Source organism: Acomys minous (genome assembly GCF_964271855.1).
Source record: "Acomys minous genome assembly, chromosome: 3".
NCBI lineage: Eukaryota > Metazoa > Chordata > Mammalia > Rodentia > Muridae > Acomys > Acomys minous.
This window is the reverse complement of record NC_140485.1, coordinates 138,435,769-138,461,614: the sequence shown is the minus strand read 5'-3', so window position 1 is coordinate 138,461,614 and position 25,846 is coordinate 138,435,769. Positions and strand designations below refer to the sequence as shown.

General features: G+C 47.3%; 1 protein-coding gene across 1 annotated transcript in view; it reads right to left on the bottom strand.

Annotated features, from left to right (window-relative positions):
* Nucleotides 1-25,846, bottom strand: part of IGF2R (insulin like growth factor 2 receptor) — a 102,648-nt gene that overhangs the window by 34,098 nt on the left and 42,704 nt on the right. The window contains exons 5-19 of the mRNA XM_084775864.1: nt 22,624-22,756; nt 21,729-21,858; nt 19,632-19,737; nt 15,021-15,183; nt 14,700-14,868; nt 13,743-13,846; nt 10,501-10,665; nt 8,101-8,241; nt 6,759-6,902; nt 5,405-5,542; nt 4,682-4,829; nt 4,011-4,185; nt 3,158-3,273; nt 2,595-2,763; nt 1,660-1,839 (exon numbers count right to left, since the gene is read on the bottom strand). Coding sequence (XP_084631990.1) covers nt 1,660-1,839; nt 2,595-2,763; nt 3,158-3,273; nt 4,011-4,185; nt 4,682-4,829; nt 5,405-5,542; nt 6,759-6,902; nt 8,101-8,241; nt 10,501-10,665; nt 13,743-13,846; nt 14,700-14,868; nt 15,021-15,183; nt 19,632-19,737; nt 21,729-21,858; nt 22,624-22,756 — 2,181 coding nt within the window. The remainder of the gene's footprint in view (nt 1-1,659; nt 1,840-2,594; nt 2,764-3,157; nt 3,274-4,010; nt 4,186-4,681; nt 4,830-5,404; nt 5,543-6,758; nt 6,903-8,100; nt 8,242-10,500; nt 10,666-13,742; nt 13,847-14,699; nt 14,869-15,020; nt 15,184-19,631; nt 19,738-21,728; nt 21,859-22,623; nt 22,757-25,846) is intronic.

Genomic DNA, 25,846 nt, shown 5'->3' with positions numbered 1-25,846 from the left:
GCCACTAATAACCCGCTCTCCTACCTAGGACACACTGTTCTCATTACCCCTGCAGCAGAGGTCCTCTCACACGCTTGGGCATTAGCATCCGACCTCATGCCCGCAGAGGATGGACCCAGAACTCAGCTTGAACCCAAGCCTATACGCTAACAGAAGCAACCAGGAAGCTCATACTGATTGCACAGATGTGCTCATTGTGATTATTACCGGCTTATAATGTGTGGGTCTGCACACAGTATGGCTCACTGATGACTGGTGGGACAGCCCCATGAGACCACATGGAGAACTTTACTGACCGGTGTAAGTGACCTCAGCCCCCACCCCACACACCAGCACTTTTACTTGTAGGCCCCACTCACTGTCCTCATCAGGTCAAGGACCCTGGCTCCCCAAGGGTAAGAAAGACTCAGGCTTTAGCCTGTGGTACATGTGAACCTGACCTCCTCTCCTTCCCTCAGGAGTCTTACTGACTCTATCCTGTGCACCAGGCCCACAGGCATGCCCAGCTCAGCCACTTTGGGAAAGCACTTGGAAAACTAAGAAGTAACTGAAAGAATTTTCTCGAATAAAATGGATTACCTAAGTGACAGAAAAAAAAAGGGGGGGGGGGAGAAAAGAGTAGTCTATGCTAGGGCTCCCACACACCTAGGACACAGGGTGCCACAGGTAGCAGAAAATGAGACCAACAGCCAGGTGGCAGAATGGCAGATGCCTGAAATCCCAGTGCTTGGGAGGCAGAGACAGTCAGATCTCTGTGAGTTCGAGGCCAGCCTGGTCTACAAAGCAAGTCCAGGACAGCCAGAGCTACACAGAGAAACCCTGTCTTGAAAAACCAGTAAGAAAAGAAAAGAAGGAAGGAAGGAAATGAGACCAACAGCTGTCTATACCTACATGGCCAGTACTCTTTCCCAGTGCAGGAAAAAGAAACAAACAAACAAAACCAGCAGCCCAGGGTCATGTAGGCCAAGGGAGTATGTCTACAGCCCACAGATAAATGCTGTCCTCTGAGACCAGAGGCCAAGGCTCAGCCAGTCATGTCATACCCTCAGAGAACTGAGCAGAGGACAAAACAAGTTCCATGTCTGCAGGGAGCCTGGACAACAACCTCACATCCACTAGACGAGCACCCAATTCCTGTCAGAGGTCACACATACACACACCACTAAACTCTTGCTAAAAGCAACTGAGACAAAGAACGGTGGCACAAACCTTTAATCCCATCTCTGAGTGTGAGGTCTACACAGTGAGTTTCAGTCCAGACTGAGATCCTGCACCCAACCCCCAAAACAAACAAAAATAAAAGTTCCAGATATAAGGCAGGTGCCATTGCCCTCACTTTCAAGCCTAGCACTCAAGAGGCAGGGCTCTTGAGGCAGAAGTTCAAGGCCAGTCTGGCCTATATAACAAGCTCCAGGCTAGCCAAGGCCACATAATAAGACTCAAGTCTCAAACAAACAAGAAAAGGATCCTTAAAAGGTTCCCAACATAGATTTTGGTGACAAGTGTAGAACACTATGATCAACGAATTCTTGGTAATGCCATCTCCACGGCCTAAAAACACCAATTTTATGGCCTAGATATTTTGCTGCAATTTAAAACAAAAGCATAGAATTGTACATGCTGCCAGCAGCTCTTGCCACTCTTTCACACAGCACTTACCAGACTTCCCCGACCACAGACAAGATGGATCCTGGTGCTATAGGTGGTTAGGTGGCCATCGCTGGTGGTGCAAGCAGAGCCGTTCACGTATTCCAAAAGGAGGCTGCCACTCTCCTCCACCACAGGGCCAGTCTTTGCAACTCCTAAGTTACTGATGGATACAGTCTCAGCCAAGGAGCCCTGTGACACAGTCTGGGTTAGGCTTCATTCCTCAGGAAGTCAATGTGCTGCTCACAGTAATTACAACCAATAATAAAGCCACCACTAATGACTCCTGTGAGCAGGCGAAGTGAGGAAGCCCTGAGTCGGGGCTGGCTGTACCCTGAGGCTGCTGTTGTGGTAGAGAACACACACCATGCACATAGAACCTCCAATGCCTCTGAAGCACCAGAGCCACCACTAGCATGCACCAACACACAAGTGCTCACACGCTGTTTTGCACTGGGGCCATGTACAACTTTCAAGGCCCACCACATATGAGGACCACAAGGAAAGGTGCAAAAGTTCTGCCAGTGATGACAACGAACCAGACAATGAAGCATTCAACACCCAGAGTGGCGTGTATTGGAGTCACTCCATTTTTTTCACCTAAGTAACCTAGAGACCTTTGGGCAGCTGAGGTCTGAGCTATGGATATCTGCAAAATGACTCGGGCACCTGAATCCGGGCCAGCACACCCCCTAAGAGTCCCCTCTGCAATGTACTAGATCAACAGTGGCCAGTGGACATTTTAATTCTGAACAGATCCAATGTGATCTGTGCCTGTGCAGGAGGCTCATTTTCAGTGGCCACACCTTCCTGAGAGGCTTCCCCTGGGCAGCAGCAGGGCTGCTCTGATCAAGAGCTGAAGAACTGCCCTCACACACTAGGGCTCCGAGTAAAGAAGGAGAGCATGAGACAGACAGACAGACAGACAGACAGACAGACAGACATACCTCATCGTTCTCATATCTCATCTGGCAAGCAGATGCATAGCGATCACAGCCTGGCACAGGGTTCAGAGGCCGACACACGTTAAGGTAGTATTTCCTCCGTGTGACATATTCCCGGGAGTTTTCCATGGCATACCAGTTTCCTCCACGGCCACCTTCAGACTTCACTAGACTAAAGTTTTAACACAAAGATATGCTTTTAAAAAGCTGACGTGGCTGAGGCCAGGCAGTTACTGTTCAGCATTAGAGAAGTAAAGGCATTATTAGTGGAGACAAACTTACACCAAGCCACTGACTGACCACAGGACATGTCCTAACGCGGACATTCTGCCTTGCAGACCTTCAATATTCCCCACACACACCCAAAACTGAGTTACTGTTTTAAACAAAGCAGCTATAACAAAGATCAATCGCTGCCTCAAAGGTGATGAGATGAGACCACACTCACCTCCTTTATGTTTCCAGCACCCTGGGGCCAACACAATACTGATCACCATCAGCTAAGCCAAGTGCTCACCAGTAGCCGCACCTGAGGAAGGCCCGGGCCAGCTGCTGGCCCTGCTCACCTGGAGAGGTCATACTGCTCCATCATGGAGGGGTCTGTCACCATGCACTCCAGGGGCTCTTCTGGGCAGGCATAACTGGTGTACCAACGGAAATTGTAGGTAGAGTTGTCCTCTTCCTAGCCCCAGGACAAGAAAGAAACATGAGAGGACAGTCCTCAGCTTAACACTGTCGAGAGCGAGGAGACCTTCTGGAACACTGCACAGTGTGGAAACACCAGGCAGCGGCTCAGCGTAGAGTGGTTCTCTAGCGCCTTCCTTCGCCTGCTTTCCTGTGCTTCCCGGCTATGCAGTAAAGGGCTGGGCTCTACCACTCACTGTCAGGCCCAACGCAATAAATAAGCCAACCAACCTCCAAGGCTGTGGTAAAATAGCCCTTTCCTATCCTGCACACTTCACGTGCTTGCTCTACTAACAGAAAGCCGAGAGGTGGAAAAAGAAGAGGAGACATTGTACAAAGACCTTTTAAAGTTAAATTATTTTAAGTAAAAGCTACATGAAAGAATGTTTGTTTTCTTCATCTCCCTTCATTATACTAAAGAAAAAAGATGGGCCCATCAAAGACTACGATGGACTCTAGCCTTGGGAAAAGGAAAAAAGGTGACTTTTTAAGCTTTGGACTGTTTTCTAACAGAACAAACAGGGCTGTGAACTAGCATTAAGATAAACAGGCCCTTGAAGAAGCAGCTTAGCACAAGACTAACTAAACAATGTCTAGGTTATCCTGAAAACTGCAAACGGAGTAATTACGTGATGGTCTGGCCAGAAAGCCAGACTAGTAATAGCTCTGTTTCTACAGAAAGGGTGGGCAACTGGCCCAGGTATGCCCAGGAAAACTGCCCAAGATAATTCCCACCTGATATTCTGGAAAGCCCACTCCAGCGTCGCGGTCACACAGGAAGGTAATCAGTGTGGCTCTCGGTGTATGCTTTTCATTGTTGTAGGGCGTGCCATCCCTGTAGCTCAGCTGGATCATCCCATCATAGTAGGAAAGCTTAGTATTACTCAGCCCCAAGTTCCAAGACTTACCACTAAAATGAAGACAGATATGTCACTCAGGAAGTGCCATGGAGCAGGAGCTTGCCAAGGCTACACAAATGGGGGGGGGGGGTGAAAGAATGGTCAGAACCCAGATACTGCTGCCCCTAGGAATTTCATATACAGCTATGGGGAGGAGGAAAGCAACACACACACACACACACACACACACACACACACCACAATTTTCAACACTACTGAGTTGTGTAGTACAATTCAACTCATTAGAACTAACACTACAAAGTAAGGAAAAAGGCATACACAAGAACTGCACAGGTCAAAGTTCACAGGGGGCATCAAATATGCTCAGACCGCGCTCTCTGTCACTCAGGATAAGACTTGCCCCTTCTCTGGGAAGTTTAGCTCCCGGCAACCTGCAATTCTTCTGAGCAGATCTTCTCAGTGTTTCACTGCCTGTCCAGATGTTCAAGGGAAACCTAACTACTCCCAAAACAGCAAAGAACACACCCAGAGTGAGAGGTTACTTGCCTTTTTGCTACCTGGCAGGCCCCTGAGTTTGACGGACAAGAGTTTATGGATACAGGGCCACAAACATTTATGTAGAAGTCATATTTGTCTGTTCCAACTTTATATGCACCATTCTTCTTTGTGAGAGGTGACAAATCAAAAGAAAACCCTAAGCAAAATAAAAACAACACAAGTACGTTAGGCCAGTCAGGGCACAGGGGACAAATGACTAGCCAAGTTGCTCAGAGAGTAATTTCCCCCACGGCAAACAATGCTGAAGAAGAAGAAAGGCCACTGGCCCTTTAAGCTGCCACTCCTGCAGTGACCACCATGTACCGTTGGACACAGGTCCTCACCATAATCCATTTTTACTATGTGAGCTCTGTAATCCTACTCAAACCTATATATAAAACCTATATATAACTTACAAATATGGCATATCCAAGCAAGATGACCAAACTATGATGACCTTCTTACCAACTCCCTGATCAAGGGGTTCTGGCCTACGATTCATGCAAAAGGCTTCCAAACATGTGGATGGATCTCCTTGTGCTCAAGTAAATCTAGCCCAGCCACAAATTCAAAATGGGCTCTGCCACACACAGCTCAAGGACACAACAAAAGATGCTTGGGATTCTCGTCAAGTGGCACTGGCGTTACCTCTAATAGTCACAGAATGTCTTTAGCAAAAACTACCTGTGGTCCCAACTCATCACACAACAGAGGCATTGCTTAGGCACACACCTGCCTGGGCATCCAAGACCGTGCAGTTCTCTCCTTCTGTCTTTGACAATACACAGGCAGCAGCCGTGTGCCACTCAAATTCATAGAAGCAACCATCCGGTCCTGTAGTTCTCAATACTGGAGCACTTTCTAGATCACCTGTCAATAGGGAAAAGGGAGAAGGAGGGGGGAAAATCAACCACTAATCTGCTGCTTCTAAAACTTCCCCCTGTTCCAGCTGTGTTAAAAGCCCTGGGAAAAGGGAGACTAAAATGGTCCTCCAGAGCTGGGATGTGGTTCATCCAGTACAGCGCTTGAGTAGCATGCACACAGCCCTGTGCTCAAGCCCCAGCACTGCAGAAAGCAGGGATGGTAGCGCATGCCTACTGACAATGCCAGTTCTCAGAAGGTGGAAACGAGAACATCGAAATTCAAGCTCCTTCTCGATACACACAAAGTTCAAGCCCAGTCTCAGCCATGTGAAATCTTGTCTCAAGAATATCTGTGACTCTATGGACAGAAGTTGTCTAAAATGGGCAAGTCCACAGATGGGCAAAATAGTGGATGCCGGATGCTGGGGACAGAACTCTAGAGGAACTACTGTTTTCAAGATACTAGGTTTAAGTTTGGACACAAAAGATAAACAGTAGTAACAGCTGCAACACATATACCTGACAGCACTCAATTATTTATCTGAAAGTGGTTAAAATGGCACATTTTATGTTTACATATTTTACCACAAATTTTAAAAATTACTTAAATGGTAAGTTTTATGCTACATATGTTCTACCACAATAAAACAAGAAACAAAATAGTCCTAGCATGTGACCTTCTCCCACCGCTGGGAATTTATACAAAGGAAACTTTATGGGGTAGATACAGAGAGGATGTGGAGCATCCAAATTCCCAGCAGTAAAATGTTTTAAAATAGTTAAGACCGTGCCATGTCAACAAGGAAATCCCTGGAAATTATAAATAGAACTGTGAGGCATGAGATGCACTAAGCACAGCATTCTGAGAACATTGAACTACATGCACAAACGCAGATCTTAGCAAAAAGAGCAGAAACTTATTAGGTGAGGAGTATAATCAAGAAGACCATTTCCAAGCTATTTATGATCCCCACTGGAGGCGGGGCTGCACTGCACAGCCCTGATCCTCTGTCAGAACTAGGAACAGGATGTCATGCAGAGAGACACATGACTCCTTTGGAAAATGTCAACATGGCTCTCTGGGGGCAGCATATGGATTCTCCATTTCTAGGCTGAAACCCAGTCGACTTGACACAAGAACCAGCAGTGCTTGGCACCATCCTTCCAACCAGCCCCACTGCAGACAGGAACAGCATGGGCACGCCTCTTCTTCTGTGACTTACCTGGCTTGCACACAAGTGTGATATTAGTTGTTATTTTCTTATCGTTACCACAGTCATCACCATCAGAATAGGACAGCTGTATGTGTCCTTTCTCTTTTGTAGGAGAAGAGACAAATTTTCCAAGGTTTTTACTTCCATTCTTATCTGGAAAAAAAGAGAGAAGGAAAGAGAAGACATGGTGAAAATTCTCATCACGTAGACATTAAAAAATATACCAAAACTCAGCTGAACGCCAATGGGTCACCAGACCTCTTCTCAGGCCACCTAACCCAGCTGTGATGAAAACAGATTTCTTGAAAGAAAAAATAAGCACAGTCACTTCAACGCCACCTCCTACTGTAGCAGGGACACACTGGAAACGACACATGGGATCTCCCAAAGTGTGTGCATCATCACTGTCTACAGAGATACTTGCACATCCAGCACCTCAGCTACCCTGAGACACCATGAGCAGCACAGCTCAAGCCACAGGCTTTACTCATGCCCATGCAGAAGCTACACCTGTGTGGCACCACACTGAATTCCTGCCTCAGCTGCCTTCTAAAGATGTCTGTGCTTGAGTCCTCATAAAGCAAGAACAGACTGCACTTACTTAGATGCACCCCTCTGGCTCTGAGTGCAGGGTAACCCCCAAACCCTCCCAAGTCTCACTAGCTCCTTGTCCACGTTTCTAACAGATTCTGCTCACACTCCTCCTGGGTGTTTGCTTGTTTGGTTGGTTTTTGGTTTTTATAGACAGGTTTTCTCTGTATAGCCCTAACTGTCCTGGACTCCTTTGTAGACCAGGCTGGCCTCGAACTCACAGCAATCCTCCTGCCTCTGCCTCCTGGGATTAAAGGCGTGTGCCACCACGGCCAGCTTCCCTCCCTGTATTTTCAAACTGTGCCTTAACGGACAACCTCAGTGTCTCTTAGACAAATACCTCTGTACACACAAGACCAACAGTGAGAGCCAAGACACATTGCCAAGCGGAAGGCTCCAGCAGATATTCTGCTTCCCCTAAGTGTCTGACCGAGGGTTGCTAAAAATTCACAATTAGTTTTACAGGTACTGGAGTATTATTCTTCAAAATGGGTTTGAAGAATTCTTCAAGATGTCTACAGATTGAAGACAAATGGTCAAGCATTTTCTACTATGGGTCTATCTGCCTAGTTACACCTTTGCCAATCTCAGGACCTCAGAGTAAACTGTTCTGATGGTGAAACTTTAAAATGTCTTATCATCCTTACTATTTAAATCCAAAGGCAGTTAATTTAAGCAAACCACATTCTAAGTCTCTCCCAAGGAAACAGCTGGAGTCCACACATGCTTAAAAGAGGGGCTCCCTTCTGAAGTAACTCACCCACAGAACATACAGCAGCACCGTCAGGACAGTTCTTGGCCTTGCCCTCCTGCAGCACTCGGTGACAGACATTGATGAAGAAATACTTCTTTTCTGACTCAGCCTGGCCGCCATCCACTGCTTCCCAATTTTGTTCTGATTCTGCAAATGCAAAGTCCTTTGGCCAGAGGCAGTGACGTTTCTTGTGAACACATCTTAAAACAGTGACTAAGCCAAGGTCAGAGAACCCCTAGCACTTCACAGAAAGTCATGCTGTCTCCACTTTCTCACTGAGTATGTCAGGGACAAACCACTCCCCAACATGTTTTCTAAAAACCCACAAGGTTTTCCCACATGTACAGTACAGAATCAAAGACTGACCTACATGAGAAGGCCAGTTGCTATTTTGATCCTGGTGAAGGGTACTGGTCACATGCTAAGCGTCAGGTCCCTTAAGGGCCTATGCAGCCAAAAAACAAAAACAAAAACAAAAAAACCAAAACCTCCTACCTCTTCTACATAGGTTGGCTGGGAACAGGGAGGAAGGTGTGGCTCACTGAAGGTGAGGAGGGCAGGAGGGCGGATGCTGATAGGTAACAGGGGGATGGGGAAGCACTGGGTGTTAAGGGCAGGGGAAAAAAAACTGGTCATGAGAATGCGCCTACCATCCCATAAACTGACACTAAAGGACACACAAAGGCAGACATTCTAATCTGAAATGTTCACTTGGCAAGTTGGCAACCAGGATTTAGAAGTAAAAGTCCACAGCTTGCCAGTGACAACACACAATTCTTTTGGAAAGCTAGGTTTCCAAATCCATACACAGCCCACAGACACACCTTGAAAGACATGTGCGCCGAGCTTTCCCCAAAAGCAGTAGGGATAAAGCTCAGCTCTCAGTTCACAACATCCTCTGTGCTATCTGGTTGCAAATGCTACAAAACCACTCCAGATTCTTCCAAAGCCAGGCTGTGGCAGAGTCTGCTAAGTGAGTTAATGCACCTCTGCCTCACCCCTCAAGAGCCCCGTGTGCTTCCCTCTGTGCTCCCTGCAGTGTGGTCAGTCATGGCGCGCCTTATGTCAGGCCTTCTTCACTGTAATGGGCTGTGTTCCTTCCTAAACTGTAACAACACACCCTTTCCCTTAAATAAAAAAAAATTAAAAAAAAAAAAAAGAAAAAAGCTGGGCATAAATCCCAGCAGAGGCAAGTGATCTCTGTGAGTTCGAGGCAAGCCTGGTCTACAGAGCAAATTCCAGGATAGCTAGTGCTACACAGAGAAACCTTATTCCAAAAAAAATTTAATTAAAATTAAAAAAAGGCTCAGAAGTGCAACCCACCCATGAGATGGAGGAAGGAGGGGCAGTGTTGACTAGAGGGCCTGCTCACCACACTCAAGCTTCTTTTCAGATCCTAGAGCCTGGGATCTTCCTGCAGCCCACATTGGCTAGAACTATACAGTCTTAGCAGGTTCTATTCCAGAGATTCAAACTCTGTACACTGCAGAAACCCAGCCTTCCATTAGCACACATTCATGGGATTAAATCACAGCTTCCTGATGTCATTTTAACTTCTACAGAAATTTCCTGTGTTCCTACAGCTTCCAGGAAGCCTAACTACCAAACACAAAGGCAACTTACTGCTAAAACAATTAGCTAACACAGGTGGACCCTGGTCTTGTCTTAAACCAGACATACAGGAGATAGTCCTCCAAAAGCACTTTTCAGATAGGCCTCCAAAGACAATGGGACAGGCAGTTTACAGCTGGTATTGACGCAAGTCATTCTGTCTTAAAAGATGCAAGGCTCCTACAATCGTACTCCAGAAATCCCTTATCCGGGCATAAGCTCTTGTCTACCTCATCTATTTTCAGCAAGATGCTACCCATGAAAGCTGTGTGACATGTGGAGCCTCAACAGTAGTCAGTCACCCAGCACTTTCCCAGTGCCTATGAGGTAACAAGCACTCCGCCAGTCTGTGATAAGCCCCTCATACTGACACACAGGGTGCCATCCACGCTAATCTCTTCAAAGGGTGGCAGTGAAGAGGTGCCCAGATGAAAGGGTAGAAGCCCAGGGTGTACACAGAACAGAGATCCAGCTCCACCAGCCTCCTGAGTCCTGTGTTAAGGATGCATTCACTGCCCTAAAGGCTGCTGCTATTTAAGCAAAGAGGATAAACCTGGCAGAGCAGGTCCCTAGACGTTCTAACCAAACTGATCCAGTGAGCTGAGACATCGCAAGTAGAAAAGGGAGACTCAGTTGTAGATAGTTTACCTCCTAACTCAGCGTTCCGTATAGTCTGTACCATTGTTAGAAGGCAACTGCCATGACTCAGTTGGCAATTAAAATGTTTCCCCAGACCACTGGGATCAAGTATCCTGTGAACATGGGGCCTGTGGTCCCCAGAAAGGAAAGCAGTACCTGAGTGGCGAGCCAGTGCAGACAGGTCGTAGCGTTTCTTGCCGTCGCTGGCCCCGCAGAGGAGATCCTCCTTCTCTTTGACGCAGGCATACTTGGTGTCCCACGTGAAGAAGTAGGTGCAGTCTACCTCTCCTGTGAACACAGGCTCTCCTCTCCCAGCTTCACCTACACATGCAGTGCCACAGAAAGCACACAACTCAGGGGTATGACCCAAATCCATGCACTTCTGAAGAGCCAGTGAAGAAGCAAAAATAACTATCAACATCAGCTGTCCGCTGTCCAGAGATCAGAATGGCCACATCTCCCACTTGTCTCCGTGCAGTGGTGCTGCACAGGCTTTGCAGAAAGCTGTTCAGTCTTTCAATGAGGAGGAAGAGAGAGAACTAATAAAGGTATGGAGCACAGGGCAAGCTTTGCTGCTCTAGGCTGCAGTCACATGACAGAGGGCTCACTAGAACTCCAAAGCAAAGAAGACAGAGACCAGAACCCCAGTTCTAAGAGTATAGTGAGAAAGATCTGAGGTTTCCTCAACACCCACATGACGGGAGCAAAAGCACAGAGAGCTCGTGCAGTTACTTCAGCTAAAGGTTGGCAGGATAATAAGCTACTCCACAATGTTAGGGACACACTCCCAACGCTCTCTGCACCCACACCTGCAACCTGTCAGGATGTGTGTCTGTAAGGCCCCTGCTAGAGGCAACACTACCTCCTCCTCCACCCAGAGGCCCCAGCCGTTGCCCAGAACAGCAGAGCTCTGTTCTTCATAGGCCACTTCTTCCTAGCCTAGGACTGGGCAAAGCACGGCTCCTCCCTCTGGAAACACTGTCCCTGGCCTCTCCCACGTGGTGGCCACTGGCACAAAGCTGCCCTTTTCTCGCCCCTCGAGGTTCCCGGCTGCACCTCCCATGTGTCTGCCTGTATCCTTGAAGTGTGGTGTCTGGACAATGTCAAGTTCTAAAGAAAAGGGAAATTAGATTTTATAGCCAAAAGCAAATGAGTTCTCAAGTGTAATTTCTATAAAATCTTGAACTCAGTCACTAGGATTGGACGAATAAAAGCCAACCTATCTCAAGTGCGATATGAGCCAGGCAATAATACGGCTAAAGCAAAACGAATGTGGAAAAACACTAATGACTGTTCTAGAGCAGCAGTCTCAACCTTCCTAAGGCTGTGGCCTTCAATACAGCTCCTCATGCTGTGGTGACCCCAACCACAACATTCCGTTGCTACTTCATAACTGTGGTTTTGCTACTAATAATGAAATGTAATATAAATTTTGATCTGCAGGCTATCTGAAATGTGACCCCTATGAAAGAGTCATGACATATAGGTTGAGAAGCACTGTCACAGAGGCAGCTGTATAAAATTGCATTATAATGTTCTTCCTACTTGCATATTGGAAAACTTCTGTTATAAAAAGGAAAGATAAAAAGAAAAGGCTTTTGGCATCAAATTTCAATCTTAACTCATTAGCTTTAGCTCTACATGGTCATGGCCTTCCCAGAAGTCCGTGACTCTTCCATGGCCCTATCTGTCCTCCTCTTCTGGCTTACTTCACCTTCCCAGCATCCCAAAATGAGCTCTAAGCCCTCAGCTCAAGCTTTAGTAAAAGGCCCAACAAGAGTACAAGAAGCAAGGCTGAGGCCAAGAGAGACAGGGAATCAGAGCACCTGGCAGTGTAATTCAAGCGGAGCTGGTACTCAGCCTAGTGTGCACAGGCTGAGAACACTGCAGCAACAGCAGGCTTTCTTTGTGGCCTATGGACCAGGGACAGAATAGGATCCAGAATTCAGAGCAAGTGCCCGAGGCCCATTCTAAAGAAATGAACATGTGGAGCAGCAGGAGAATGAACTTGGAGATGGGGAGGGACCCAAGAACCTCTCTAGTTCTCTTGTTCGGCCAGAGGCGCATCACAGGCATACAGAGACTCCTCCTGACGTCACCCCGCATCAGATGGAGTCGGCCTCCGGGCAGCACATGAACTTCACCAGCTTCTAGGCTCCTGTCCTGACTGTCTGAGGAAGCAGCCACAGGCCTAATTCTGTAGCTGAAGCAACCTCTCCTCTGGCTGGCTTGTGGCTGTCCCAGAAACCAACAGCCCCACAAGCCCACTGACCTGCATGACCTGGAGCCTCCAGATAACAGCTCTGCAGTCCTTCGGCTCCAGCACTTTACCTTATACTTATCATAAAAACCCCTTATCTGTTTCTAGCCTGTGAACCCCCTGAGAGCCATCTGTCGCCGTCAGGACCCTGTGAAGAGGGCCTTAGCCAACAGGTATGGAAATATGCAACCTTTGTGAGTGATAAGAAAGCGCCCATGAAAGACTCCGGTGGAAAAAGAAGGCCCCAGTAAGCCACAACCCTCAGGACCCTCTTGCAAGTCATGTGGCCCAGAACCTCCCTAGTTCAGCTACTAGCCTTTGCTTAGAAACTAGTAAATTTCTAAGCAAGTTTATGAGAATTAACTCCAGGCACAGTGTTTGCTCCTAGATCCTACTGTGAATCACACAGGAACTGGGCCATGATTGAATCGTCCAAGGCTAACCATAGACACTTACAAAACAAACACCCTCAAGGGGCATCCATGAAAGCTTGGGCCAGTTGCACACATGAGAGGAAACCAGGCCCAGACCCAGGATGAGATCCTATTATGGAAGGAAACCAGCCAGGGGTGCCTGGAGCACAGCCAGAGATGCTTAAACAAGACAGATTTCTAGTGATAGAGCCTTATCACCTCTGCAGGTGCCAGGGACGTCTACCAGCAGGACATGAAGAGCAGAAAAGCCAATGACTCAGGAGGATCTCTAGTCAACAAAGGGAGCCATGACTTCAGCCTGGACTCTTCAATTCGACCACTCTTATCACTTTGCAAAAAATTGTTAAGTGAGAAAAGTAGCACACACATGAAGCTGCTGAATGAAGCCACCTCTGCTGGGCCTGCTCTGTTGAGTGAGCCTGCCGCAGAATTCAAGATACAGCTCTCTCCCAGCAAGCCCAGTACTGGGCAGATTCCCAAAGCAAACATGGAGAGCAAAGGAGGATGGAGACAGGATGTATGTGTTCATCCTGGAGGGGGAGGGCAGGGAAGGCGGTACTGCAACAGAAAACCCTGGGACTTGGGGTGGCCAGCCAAAGGCAGTCAACTCACCCCCTACACAGCACGCTACTTCCAAGAAAAGGCACAGGTACACACAAGGCCCTAACACAGCGCAGGTGGGCAGTGTGCACTCACTCACTCACCTGCAGTTCTGTTGCACTCAAAGTTTATGACACTCATCCGCTGGAAGCCGGAGCTGCACTCATCACCTCCAGAATAGATCAAGGTGAGGTCTCCATCTGAGTACCTGGTTTTTTGTGAACATAGTGTTTTATAGACCCAAGGAAGAAACGTGAAGTTTAAAAAGCTGCTGTCTTAGGCCTTTTGCATACCGCCCACAAATCACTACTGACATGACACAGCAGGCTCTGTGGCCAGCTGGGCGAGTGCCTGAGGAAATGAGTTCCGAATGTTCAGGCTGTAGGCCTCTTGCTGTAAAGAAGTAACAGCCTAGAGGGGGTTGTTGTGCCTATGGGGGTTTACACAACATAATAATGTCCACACATCCAACAGCCTTGCTAGCAACTTGCAAAAGCATGATCTCACCTACAAGATTTGGTGTAAGACTCAATTTCAGAAAACTGCAGTTTCTTCCTGCTTTTGTGAGGCCAACTACCAAGCTAAGGTCCTAAGAATTATATCAAGTGGGCTTTAGGTACTTAAACTTGTATATATGCTAATGGCAATTTAGGTTCCCAAACAGCTGCTGGGAGGTTGGGGGGCGGACGAGGCAGACTGACTGAGACTTATCAGAACACAGAAACAATTAGCCACATAGACTGTAAACCACCTAAACTCCCTACAAATTGTTCCTTGGAACAATACATTTACAAACCAATAGCTCTAACAGATGTGTGCTTATCCAAGTCAGGAAACCGTCCAACTGCTCAGGGACAAATGGCAAATTGCCCAAGTCTCACAGGAAGGCATAACATGCTCTGCCTCTCTTGTGCTCAGGGCAAACGGGAAGAGTAAGAGGGAGGGTGGAGCCATGGCTGCAAACACACACACTGTACCTGATGGTCACCCACCACAGTGTGTGGAGGGCAGAGCCATGGCCACAATCACACAAACACAAAGTGCGCTTGATAGTCACCCACCGCAGCGTCTGGTTCTGCAGTCTTCCTGCTATTCTGACTTGAGTGGAATCCTCCTTTTTCGTTTGACAAACTGCAGCCTCCTTGTTATTATTACACAGTGGGACCTTTGTGTCCCCACAGACATTCATAAAGAACATATACTCTCTTCCATCAGCAACATAGGGAGAGCCTAGAGAAAGTACAAACAAGAAGAGAGTGTTTGCTCATCCCTGTCAGAAAGTGTGCTCTTTCTTTCAGGCAAACTCAAGCCCATCTCTCCCCTCTCTCCGCTGGGCTCCTCCTATTAAGCACTGGAGATAACAGAGGCAACAAAACACCTACCTCCCTGTTGGGCCAAGGGACTTAGGTCAATAGTGATGTCATGCTGCTCACTGCTCAGGGAACAGGTGTCACTCTCCAAGTAATCTCTGTGGCAGGCGTACTCGGTGATCCACTCAACTTCATAGCGACAGTTGGACTTGGCAGTGAGTTTGGGAAGGGTGCCCTACAGGGAGCCGTGTGGAAGGATGTAATCACAGAGTGTCAGATACAGCTCATATATACACTTCCCAAGTTCTGGGAAAAGCCAAAGACAGGTTGTTAGAACTTTGTGTTTTTCTGTTCCTTGTCCCTGCTATAATTTGACTGTATAATTCTATTTACTTTTACTAAAACTCAGGGTGTCTCACATGTACATGTATGCACACACGTGTGTCTGGGCATGTGTGAGTACATGTATATGTACGCACACATGCGTGCTCTGAGAGCCAATGAGGGATGGGGAGAGGAAGCTCAAACGTTTTCCTCTATCGTTTCCCACTTTGTTTTGTTTTGTTGGCGGGGGTTACAGACAGAATATCACACTCAACCTGAAGAGTGCTGGTTCTGCTGGACTGTCTGGTCAATGAGGCCCAGGGATCTGCCTGTTTCCTAATATACTCTATTCTCCACACTGAGGCTACAGGCATGGGTGTTTGGGGTTCAAACTAAGATCCTAATGCTCAGGAAGCATTTTGCTGGCTGGGCCATCTCATCATAATCTAAACCTTGCTTTCAGACCTCCCCCCGCCCATCCATTTGACTTGTTACTGTGCTTACTTATAACCCTGCAGCCTTTCTGACCACCCTGAGTGACACACAAGCTTCACTTAACAAATCCACTCAAAAGTCTATCATTGGAGAATCATTAAAACTCTAGTAAGCATTATGGGTGACTCTAAACCCTGGAGCTAAGGGAATCCTGCCATACAAGAGCACCACCATCCACTGCCCTCCAAACCTCTCCGAGCCTGGTATGGACACACACACACACACCTGTTATGCCAGTACTTGAAAAGCTAACACAGGAGGATCCTAGGTTTGAGGTCTGCCTAAGCTGACCTACATAGAAGGACCTTCCCAAATAAACAAAATGTGGGCTGGGGAGACAGTCGGTCAGGAAAGCATGAAGAGCGACGTAACACGCTGTGAGACAGTGCACACCCTGTACACACAGTGCTGGGGAGGCTCAATGGTTGGCTCATCTGGATGAATCCAGTGAGAGATCTTTCCTCAAAATAACAGGGTAGAGAGTTATAACACCCAGGGTCCTCTGACCACCAAACACAACATGTGCACCTGTGCACACCACTTGCACACATGTACATGCGCACACACGCACACACACACACACACACACACTAAAAAGTTCTTCTGAAGCAAGTGGAATGGCTAAGAGGGTAAAGGTACCTGCTCCTGAGCTTGGCAGATAACCTGAGTTCCATCTCTAGGACACACATGGTAGAAGAGAAACAAGTAGTCCAGACCTCCACATGTGTGCCACTACACATGCATGTGCAAACAAACACAAGTAACTGTAAAGACTCTTTGAAGAAGCTGCTCCAGATGAAGCTATAGTTTCAACAAATGTGCTCTGTCATCTTGTGCTTTAATCTTTGGTGAAACTACAGAAGATGCTAGCAGGTTTCCAGCTCATGAGTCAGTGTCTCACGAGACACTGGACTACTGGGCTTGGCACCAGGAGGCAGTGCTGCTTTAGGCACCTCAATTCCCTCAGTGTTTTCTAAGCACCTGCTAGAGGCCAGGCATGGCTCATAGCAGATCACACTATTGTTAGCTGGCAGAGCTGCAGGCCCAAGTCTCCTCTTCATTTTCTTTTTCTTTTTTTGTTTTTGAGACAGGGTTTCTCTGTGTACATTTGGCTGTTCTGGACTTCACTTTGTAGATCCAGCTGGCCCTGAACTCACAGTGATCCACCTGCCTCTGCCTCCCAAGTGCTGGGGTTAAAAGTATGCACCACCATGCCCGACCTTTTTCTTTCCTTTCTTTCTTTCTTTTTTTCCAAGTCTCCTCTTCTTGACTAAAACTAAAACTTTATGCTTCTTCCCAGCACAAAGCTCAGTACATCCTGCCAAGGAGCTAGAGAGAAGAGTGCTAAGTGGGAGTCCACAGCGAACACTACACAGCTTCATCCACATGTGCTATCCCCGGGGAATCCACAGATAGAACAGGCTCAGGAGGAGGGAGAATGACTGATTGCTAATAGGCGGAAGCACTCCTGGGGGAGCAGGTGAAAATTTTCTACAATTAGATTATGGTAAAGAATACAAATTATGCAAAAATGCTAGGACCCACCCATTGACTTGTACAACAAAACAAGTGAATTTTACAGTATGCAAAAATCAATGATCTTTTTAAAATAGAACATTAACAAATGTTTATTAGATACCAGCTGCCAAAGCATTCAACAAGCCAACAAAAATGTATAAAGAAACTTCTCAAGGGTTGTGGTAGCCCAGCATAGTCAACACAAGCCCACGTTCTGTCCTGGTAGCAGCTTGAAGAAGAACCTCAGGTGCACAAACAGTACCAAGAAATGCCCTGGAGCTCTTGGAGAATGAAAGAGGCAGGCTGACTGCTTCTATTTAATCATTCTGGTGGGAACCATTTCTTACCAAACACAGGAAATAAAATGGAAAAGTCTCACAACACTGTGCCTAGAGCATGTCTCCAGGACCAAAGTCCATGGCTGAAGATAGAGCTGCAAAGCTCCTCAACACGCACTCAGAGGGTCAGGGAGAAGGTATCCATTAAGCTGACAGAAATAGGAAAATGAGATAGAGGTGCTCAATGGCAAAGTGAGCAGCAATTGGCCTGTATCCCCATGACCTCCACATGTGCCAAACAGGGCAGTGACTGGCCTAAAATCAGAGCAAACTCTGTATCTGTTCAGCAAAAGAATTCATCCCTCAAACTTCTACTACAAAGAGGCACAAAAATTTTAAAGGAAAGCCCTTCCTTTTCTTACTTAACTGGCAGACCAACCTGGACAAACACCTGTGAAGATGACTCAAGTGACTCATGTCAAAGTGGCTTAGGTCAAAAGAAAGACACAGATTGGAGGACTTTCTGCTCACTGTCCTGACATCACGATGTGCTGACAGCAGAAGTACACACCTGGCTGTAACCAGCAATGCCCTGGGATCAGGTGACCCACACTACTCAGGAGCAGGGGTCAAAGAGTCTGCAAACATAAGACCAGCCTTAGAAGGCTCTTAAAAACCCAGCTTCCAGGAGGCTCAGCTAACGCTGGCTAAGAGGATGCCCTTCAGTGACCACGCCCCCCTCCAGACCTCCTGCCAAGGGCTCTGCCCCTATGGATGCTGCACCCTGGCTGACCTAGCTAAGCACACCTGAGGCTGTGCCAGTTAGCTTCTGCCACTGTCAGGGGACATCTGCAGACGAGCCAGCACCCACTCACTGTCTTCTCACCAGTGGGTGTGGACGTGAGGGTTGGTTTGCTGTGCACTGACACATCAGACTTGTAACCTGCTTGGAGCCTCCTCTAGCCACCATCCATGAGTGAACTCTGCCTCTGGGTGTTGGTGGCCTCACTTAGGAGCTGGATTGCTGGGCTGGTAGATTCATTACACATGAGCTGTTCCCTCTTTTATTACGCATGGACAATAAACTAATTGTTCAAAACAAAACATCTGACTGACCGCCTTTCTCCAAGATTTAAAGTAACTCACCACTAAAGCAGCTGCTGGCATGGCCAGGACCCCAGCCCTAACCCCAGCCACAAACAAGCAAATAAATAAAATGAAAATAAAAAGCAGCTAAGAGAGAGTGATCAATCTGTCTATGGCTGTGAGTGAAAGGGATGGCAGGCAGGAGAAGTATTGGGAGCCACGGCCGATTTTCTCCCTACAGGCCTCCCAGGCTTTATGGCTGAGAACATAGTTTAGTATGTAGAGTTATTGCCACGCAGTCTTGATCTCTAGAACCCACTTTTTAAAAAGCCAGACACTGGGAAGGCAGACACTGTGGTGCACACCTAGAATCCCAGCACAGAGGAGGCTCAGACAGGCAGATCCCTGTGACTCACTGGCCAGTTCAGCCAGCACTACCTACTGGTTGTAGGAAACAATGGCATTCTAGGTTGTTCTCGGGCCTCCCATGTATCTACATATGAAAACTAAACTCAGACACAGAAACACACATCTACCAAAAAGAAAAGAAGAGGAGGAGGAGAAAGAAACCTCAGGATTCAGATTAGTTGAAGCTTTTCAACTATTTGCTGAAATCAACACACACACACCAAAAGAAAAAAGTTGGTGTGATCAAGAGGAAAGTGTGTGACTGAGGCATGCCTTCCCAGTTGGTGTGGTCAAGAGGAAAGTGTGTGACTGAGGCACGCCTGTAACACCAGCACTTAGGAAGCTGAGGCTCTCACTGGCTCCACAGCAAGACCTGTCTCTAAATTAACACACAGGGAAGAGCAAGCTGGCTGCCTCGAGGAGCCAAAGCTCTCAGACGATATCTCCCCAAAGTGTCCAAGGTTCCTTTAGCTCGTCACTCTTCCCTGCACCAGTCCACATGCCTCAAACACAGACACATAAGCACTTGGCGGAGGATCACATCTTTAAAGTCATGTAGGGGCAAGTCACTCACCTCTCTCCGCTCAGAAGGGCACACAAATGTTATTGTCACTGCAGGGCTGTGACCATTACAGAAGTCTGGCTTTTCTGCCTCTTCCTTCACGTAAGTCAGGACAAGCCTGCAAAAGCCATGAGGAGAAACTATTACAGAAGTGCAGATTACATTCAAATTGACACACTGCCCTAGGAAGCCAGCACATTTGACAGGGTGGAGTGGTAGAGGAAAACAATCAAAAACTTTACTATATTTCCATTTTTAAAAAACATAAAAGCACTCAAGGCCACCCTAGTCTACAAAGCCAAGTCTGGGGCAGCCAAGGCTACACAGAGAAATCCTGTCTCAAAAAAAAAAACAAAAACAAAATAAGTAAATAAATAAATAAAAGTTTGGGCCAGGCAGTGGTAGCACATGTCTTTAATCCCAGCACTTGGGAAGCAGAGGCAGGTGGATCTCTGTGAGTTTGAGGCCAGCCTGGTCTACAAAGGAGTCCAAGACAGTTAAGGATACACAGAGAAATCCTGTGTCAAAAAACCAAAAATAAATAAATAAAAGTATAAGCTTCAGTCTATCTTCCTGCTAAAAGTCAAATAAATATGATGATCAGTATGTAAGCTAAAAATACTAAAGGACATTGTCTGCATAGAGGAATACGTTTATAAGGGACCTGATAAAAAAGATCAACACAGCTGAGTAGGGCTAACACATTTTTGTCCACAAGGTCACATGATCTCTAAGTGCAGAACTTTGTGTCATTCTGTCAACCTGTAGTGGCTGTTCAAAATAGCAGGTACAGCAGCCACAGGCTAGGGCCACTGTAACCAAAGCCCAGCCCATGTCCCTGCCAGGAAGCACTCAGACAAGTCAGTAGCCCTGGCTTCACCTGTGCAATGTGCACCTATCTCTCATGTACCACATGCATGCTGACAATAGATAAGCCAAGCTCTGCCTAGTACCTTACATTTCCCTGAGCCCTCTGCCACTACATGAGGCCCTCAATCACAGCTTGTCACTCTGCACAAGAGTCCTTCCCAACTCCAACGCTACAGCCAGGACAGACATGCTTCAACAGTAACTACTAGAGTACAGGGACACTAAAGACACTCGTGCAACACCTCTATTGTTCTTGAGGGGAGGATGAGAGAAGGCTGTGAAGACAGAGAAGACGGCCTCTAACAAGACAAGAGGATAGGGCACACAAGAAACCAGCCTGTCTGGAACCAGGTCTTAGCCTCAGAAACTGCAGCCGAGCAAATAAATTCCTACTGTTCAAAGGCCCAACTCTGTGGTATTTGCCTATGGCATTGTGAGCATATTAATACAGACACAGAAAACTCACAGCATTTTCCAATTCAGGCCCTGCTCTAACGGTCTCCATACAAGTCTGCAGTATAGTGCTGATCAGTTCCTACAACCACCACTCAGGCAAACAGAGGCAAGCCCACCAGGGAGCCAGCCGTCTTAGTCTATGCAGAAACAACCAGTTAGAGATGAAAGCCAGGCTCCTAAAGTTGAGGTCCAGAGACACAGAAAATTGCATAAGAAAGTAGTGGGGGAGGGTGTGCACCATGCCCTAGCTGGGGGGGGGGGGGGGGGGGGGGGATACATGCTGCAAGGCCATCAACTGTTCCACTGATCTCTCCAAAAGAAAGGTTATAGATAACCAGACAAATGATATGAAATGAAAAACATGAGCAGGACCAAGAATTCCAAGCTATCTTGAGTTACACAACAAGACTGCCCTACAATGCCAAATAAGTGATACCTAACAATTAAAGTGAGCAACAGGTAAAGCAGCCTGAGAAAGGACAGCACCAACAAGCCTGCTGGAAATGAAACGTGTTTCCCCAGCTCTAAAAGTCAAATTATTTCTTTTTCACATCTTTTACCAGTATTAATTGTATTTACCTATATTAACTTACAAGTTATCAACTGTACAAAATAGTGGGTCTCAATGACAGTTTTACACAAACACACAGCATACATTAACCATGCCAGCGTCCACACTATCAAGCTCTCCTTCCCTCCTCTTCTCCATTGGTTCCCCTAAAAGGCAGGCTCTCTTGCTGAGGCCCTTAAATGAGCTACGGAGGTAGCCACACACTGACTGACCTGTCCTTGCTCACCAGCTTCAGCCTCTCCTTGGGCCGGCCAACATCATATGCCTGGTTCCCCTTCAGCAGACAGGCGGCAGTGCCAGCAGGACAGGCTCTCAACTGTGTGCTGGAGTCTCCAAGGGAGTCTGCAGAACATCACAGAGGACTTTAAAGCACAGCAAGTGACACAAGAAGAACGCATATGAATACTCCTTGGGTCCAGGTCTCTAAATAAGTAGAAAATTGGGCGTGTTGGCGCACGCCTTTAATCTCAGCACTCCAAAGGCAGAGGCAGGCAGATCGCTGTGAGTTTGAGGCCAGCCTGGTCTACAAAGTGAGTCTATGACAGCCAAGGCCACAGAGAAACCCTGTGTCAAAAAACAATAAGAGGGAGAAGGGAGAAAGGGAAGGGGAAGGGGAAAGAGAAGGAGAAGAAGAGGAGGAGGAGGAAGAGGAGGAGGAGGAGGAGAAGAAGAAGAAGAAAAGAAGAAGTAATAATAATAATAAAACTATAGAGCCCTTTTGAGATAAAGGCCTTCGTTTACAGGCTCTGGGTTTCAGGGAAAGATAGGCTGGCCTCTCACAGAGACGTCATTCCTACCCCCAAGCACATTCTCAGAGCCTTTGTCATCCCTCAGTCCCTTCGACCCAGCCTCCAACTCAAAGTCAGAAGGTTGAGTAAACACAGCAAACTGAAACAAACCTCACCATGGAGCCCCAAATCCCAGACTATCCGGCAGAGAAAACCTCCAACAGAAGGTTTTCCAACAATCTGGCAGAGAAACCTTGCACCTGTCCAGAGAACCTTTCAAGACAACAGCTTCCTTAGAGGGCAAATGACAGTGTGCCTGACACAGGGGGCCAAGGCAAGTACTGACCACTCCCTGTCCTTCTTCCTAAACAATGCTTACCTATGTCTCTACACACATTGATGAACAGAGATGTGTCAGGATCAGAATCATCTACCAGGTAGGCGCCATTCAGTTTGATCAGTGGGTTTAAATCGTGCTTCTTCAGCTTGTCATCAAACGCATAGCATGGCACCTAAGGAAGCAGAGAACAAGTAACAAGCCTTCCTTCATCCCACAACTCAGGGCTAGGAGATCATACACTTGTGGTAGACACCGCTCAATAGTGATTTCTGACCCTTACATAGAGAATAAACATGTTAGGTGCACAGTGTGGTGGTACGTGTCTTTAATCCCAGCACTCAGAAAACAGATGCAGGAGGATCTCTTTGAGTTCAAGGCCCAACCTAGTCTACACAGCAAGTTCCCAGGCCAGCCAGGGATAAAACCCTGTCTGAAAAACTGTTCAGGCCTCTATTTCCAAGGTATTTTCCTTCCCTCTTCTTAAGGCTGTGTGTCTGCAATCACCTCCTCTCACCCACGTCACTCTTTCTTCCCCTGTCTTGGGCCATTTCCTTCAGAGCGCTACCTCCCAAGCATCTCTCCTTGTTCCTAAATCCCCTTCAGCTACCTTCCCACCGTCCTGGGCTGTCCTTGTCCTCTGCCGGCTCCTCCTTGCCCCCAGTCTCTAACACTGGGTGCCTGTCCCTCACCCCACTAAAGACACACCTGCTGGGTGACTGCCTCGTTGCTAAATCTGCAGCCCGCTTGTAGGCTTAGCCTGGTCTCAATGGCACCCTGACAGCAAGACCACAGCCTGAAGCCCTTCATTCCCCTTGCCCTTGGATTCCTGCCCAGATTCACTGTTTCCTGCTGCCCCAACTGCATCACAGAAACATCCTCACCATCCTAGTAGGTGGCACTTACCACACAAGCCTGGAGAACTGAATTTAAAGGGTGGAAGGTGAGAACCAACTCCACAAAGTGTCCTCTCCAATCTCCACACATGCACTATAGCAAGTACACCCACACAAATCATGCACATGCAACAAACAAAATGTATAATAACCGTAAACACGGGCGTGCTCCTAAATTGTTCTGGGGCTCATCCCTTGTTGCCCTTGTAAATGCCTCAAACACCTGCCAGATGATCCAGATCTGAAGGATCCAGTGCTCTTACCATTGCTGCCTGGGCACAAAAATCATTTCAAAACACTGAAGTAAGCTATCATTTCCCCCAACAGCGTGCTCTCTTCCATCTCAGTCAACAGGGTGAAAAGAATAAAATCAACCATGGCATCTGGCAATGGCCCCAAGTTCCCTCATACTCCATATAAAATGCTGGCTAATTCTGTCAGTCAGTCTTCAAAGTCCAGCCCTGATGTCTTCACTTTTGTCACCTCCACCATCACTACCTTTGTCCAAACTAGCAGGATCCAACAGTCTCCAACAGACCCACCAACTCCATCTTTGACTGCCCCTACGCGTACTCCTACCCATGGCTTCACAACTACAAGAGCAATCTTTCAAAACCCAGAACCTCACACTCTGGTCTTCAGTGAAACTCCTGGACTTAGTAAGACCCTTTCTAGCATTTTACTAAAATAGGACTCTCCACCTTTTCAGAGTCTCCCTCAGGTTTTTCTCCCAAAGACTGAGATACATGCACCAGACTTGTTGCAGAGACAGGCCTTTGTCCCAGCGGCAGCCCCAAGCCACAGGTATGGTAGATGATCAGCCAATGCCTGATAAATCAAATATGGAGGAGGGGACTTTGGGTGGGCTTACTCCATTCTTTTTTATGGCCATTCTCTCATCGATGCGAACTAATGGCTACTTTATAAAAATTTCAAGGACCCCATTACTGTCAGCAAAATCCCACGATTTAGCTTTATCTTGCATAAACAAAAGCCCAAAGATGCATGCAGGAGTGAAAACGCCCTGGTCTCCAAGTGAACACTAGCTACTGAAAACATTTTATTTGAAATTACATGAAATGAGTGTATCCCCAAATAGTAACCCTTTCCTCTCAAATTGCTGTTAGTCATTACAAAAGAAAGCAAATGATTACACTGCCCAAAGAAACGTTCTTAGAATTCATCTTCTTTACAATCATCTCAAAGACCACTCCCTACAATACAACTTTCTAAAAGTCTTGTCTTTTAGATGCTGCACCTATGGGCAGGTCTGGGCACAAGTTACTGCGTAACACCCAGCCCACAGTGCCTCCTTAGAAGACGCTATCACAGCTTGCGGAAGGTTCTGCCCACTGACCTTTTCTGTAGGACTGACTTCAGAGAGTTCCAAAAGGTAAGAGATCCTATCAAACTCTCTACCCCTCTACTTAGCAAGCTCCAGCCTACCATACCTGCCCTGATTCTCAGACCCATGATTCCTGATGATTCTCTCTGATAAAGGTGTGGGGGTTAGGAGTGGAGTGATCTGTGACAGGAGGGAATAGGCAACTCCAGTGAAACACTACACTCCAAGTGCTGACCATGCCTGAACTCACAAGTCCTGCAGACCTGAGGATAGGTAGCTAAGAATGAGTTCCAGACCATTTCAGAAAGCCAGAAGAACTGCAAACCTAAGTGTTCCAAGCCCCACAAATCACTTGGAGGGCAACGCGTCATCGGCTATGAAGATGGGGAAACAAGCAGTGCATTCCTGCCGGCAAAGGGAAGCCAGCAGCAGAGGGGAGTAAGGTGGCATAAGAGGAATAAGGAATGGAAGGCAGGGGACCAAACTGAGGAACCCCTGTCCCCAGGAGCTGAGATGGTTCTACTCAAGAGGCTCTCCAGGGTCCCCTCGGGGAAGCTAACTATCCCTCCACTTCTTTCCGGGGCGGAGAAGACACCCTAACAGTGATCCCAAGAACCCGAGCACAACCAGAAAATCAGTGGAGGGTGTTGGGGAGCACGTCCTCTCTGTCACCTTATTGTGACAGAGCCATGCTAATGCACACAGTCAGTCATCATGAAGACTGGGAAGGAGGTGTATTCCCCAACTTCAGCACTGTACACTTAGTTAATGTGGCTGCTGTTGTTTCATGTCTGTTCACCTCACTTTTTTTTTCTTTTTTTTTTTTTTTGGTTTTTCGAGACAGGGTCTCTCTGTGTAGCCTTGGCTGTCCTGGACTCACTTTGTAGACCAGGCTGGCCTCGAACTCACAGTGATCCACCTGCCTCTGCCTCCCGAGTGCTGGGACTAAAGGCATGCGCCACCACGCCTGGCTCACCCTACTTTTATAACTTAAACCAGACTATCAACGTGCCGCCTCTACAAC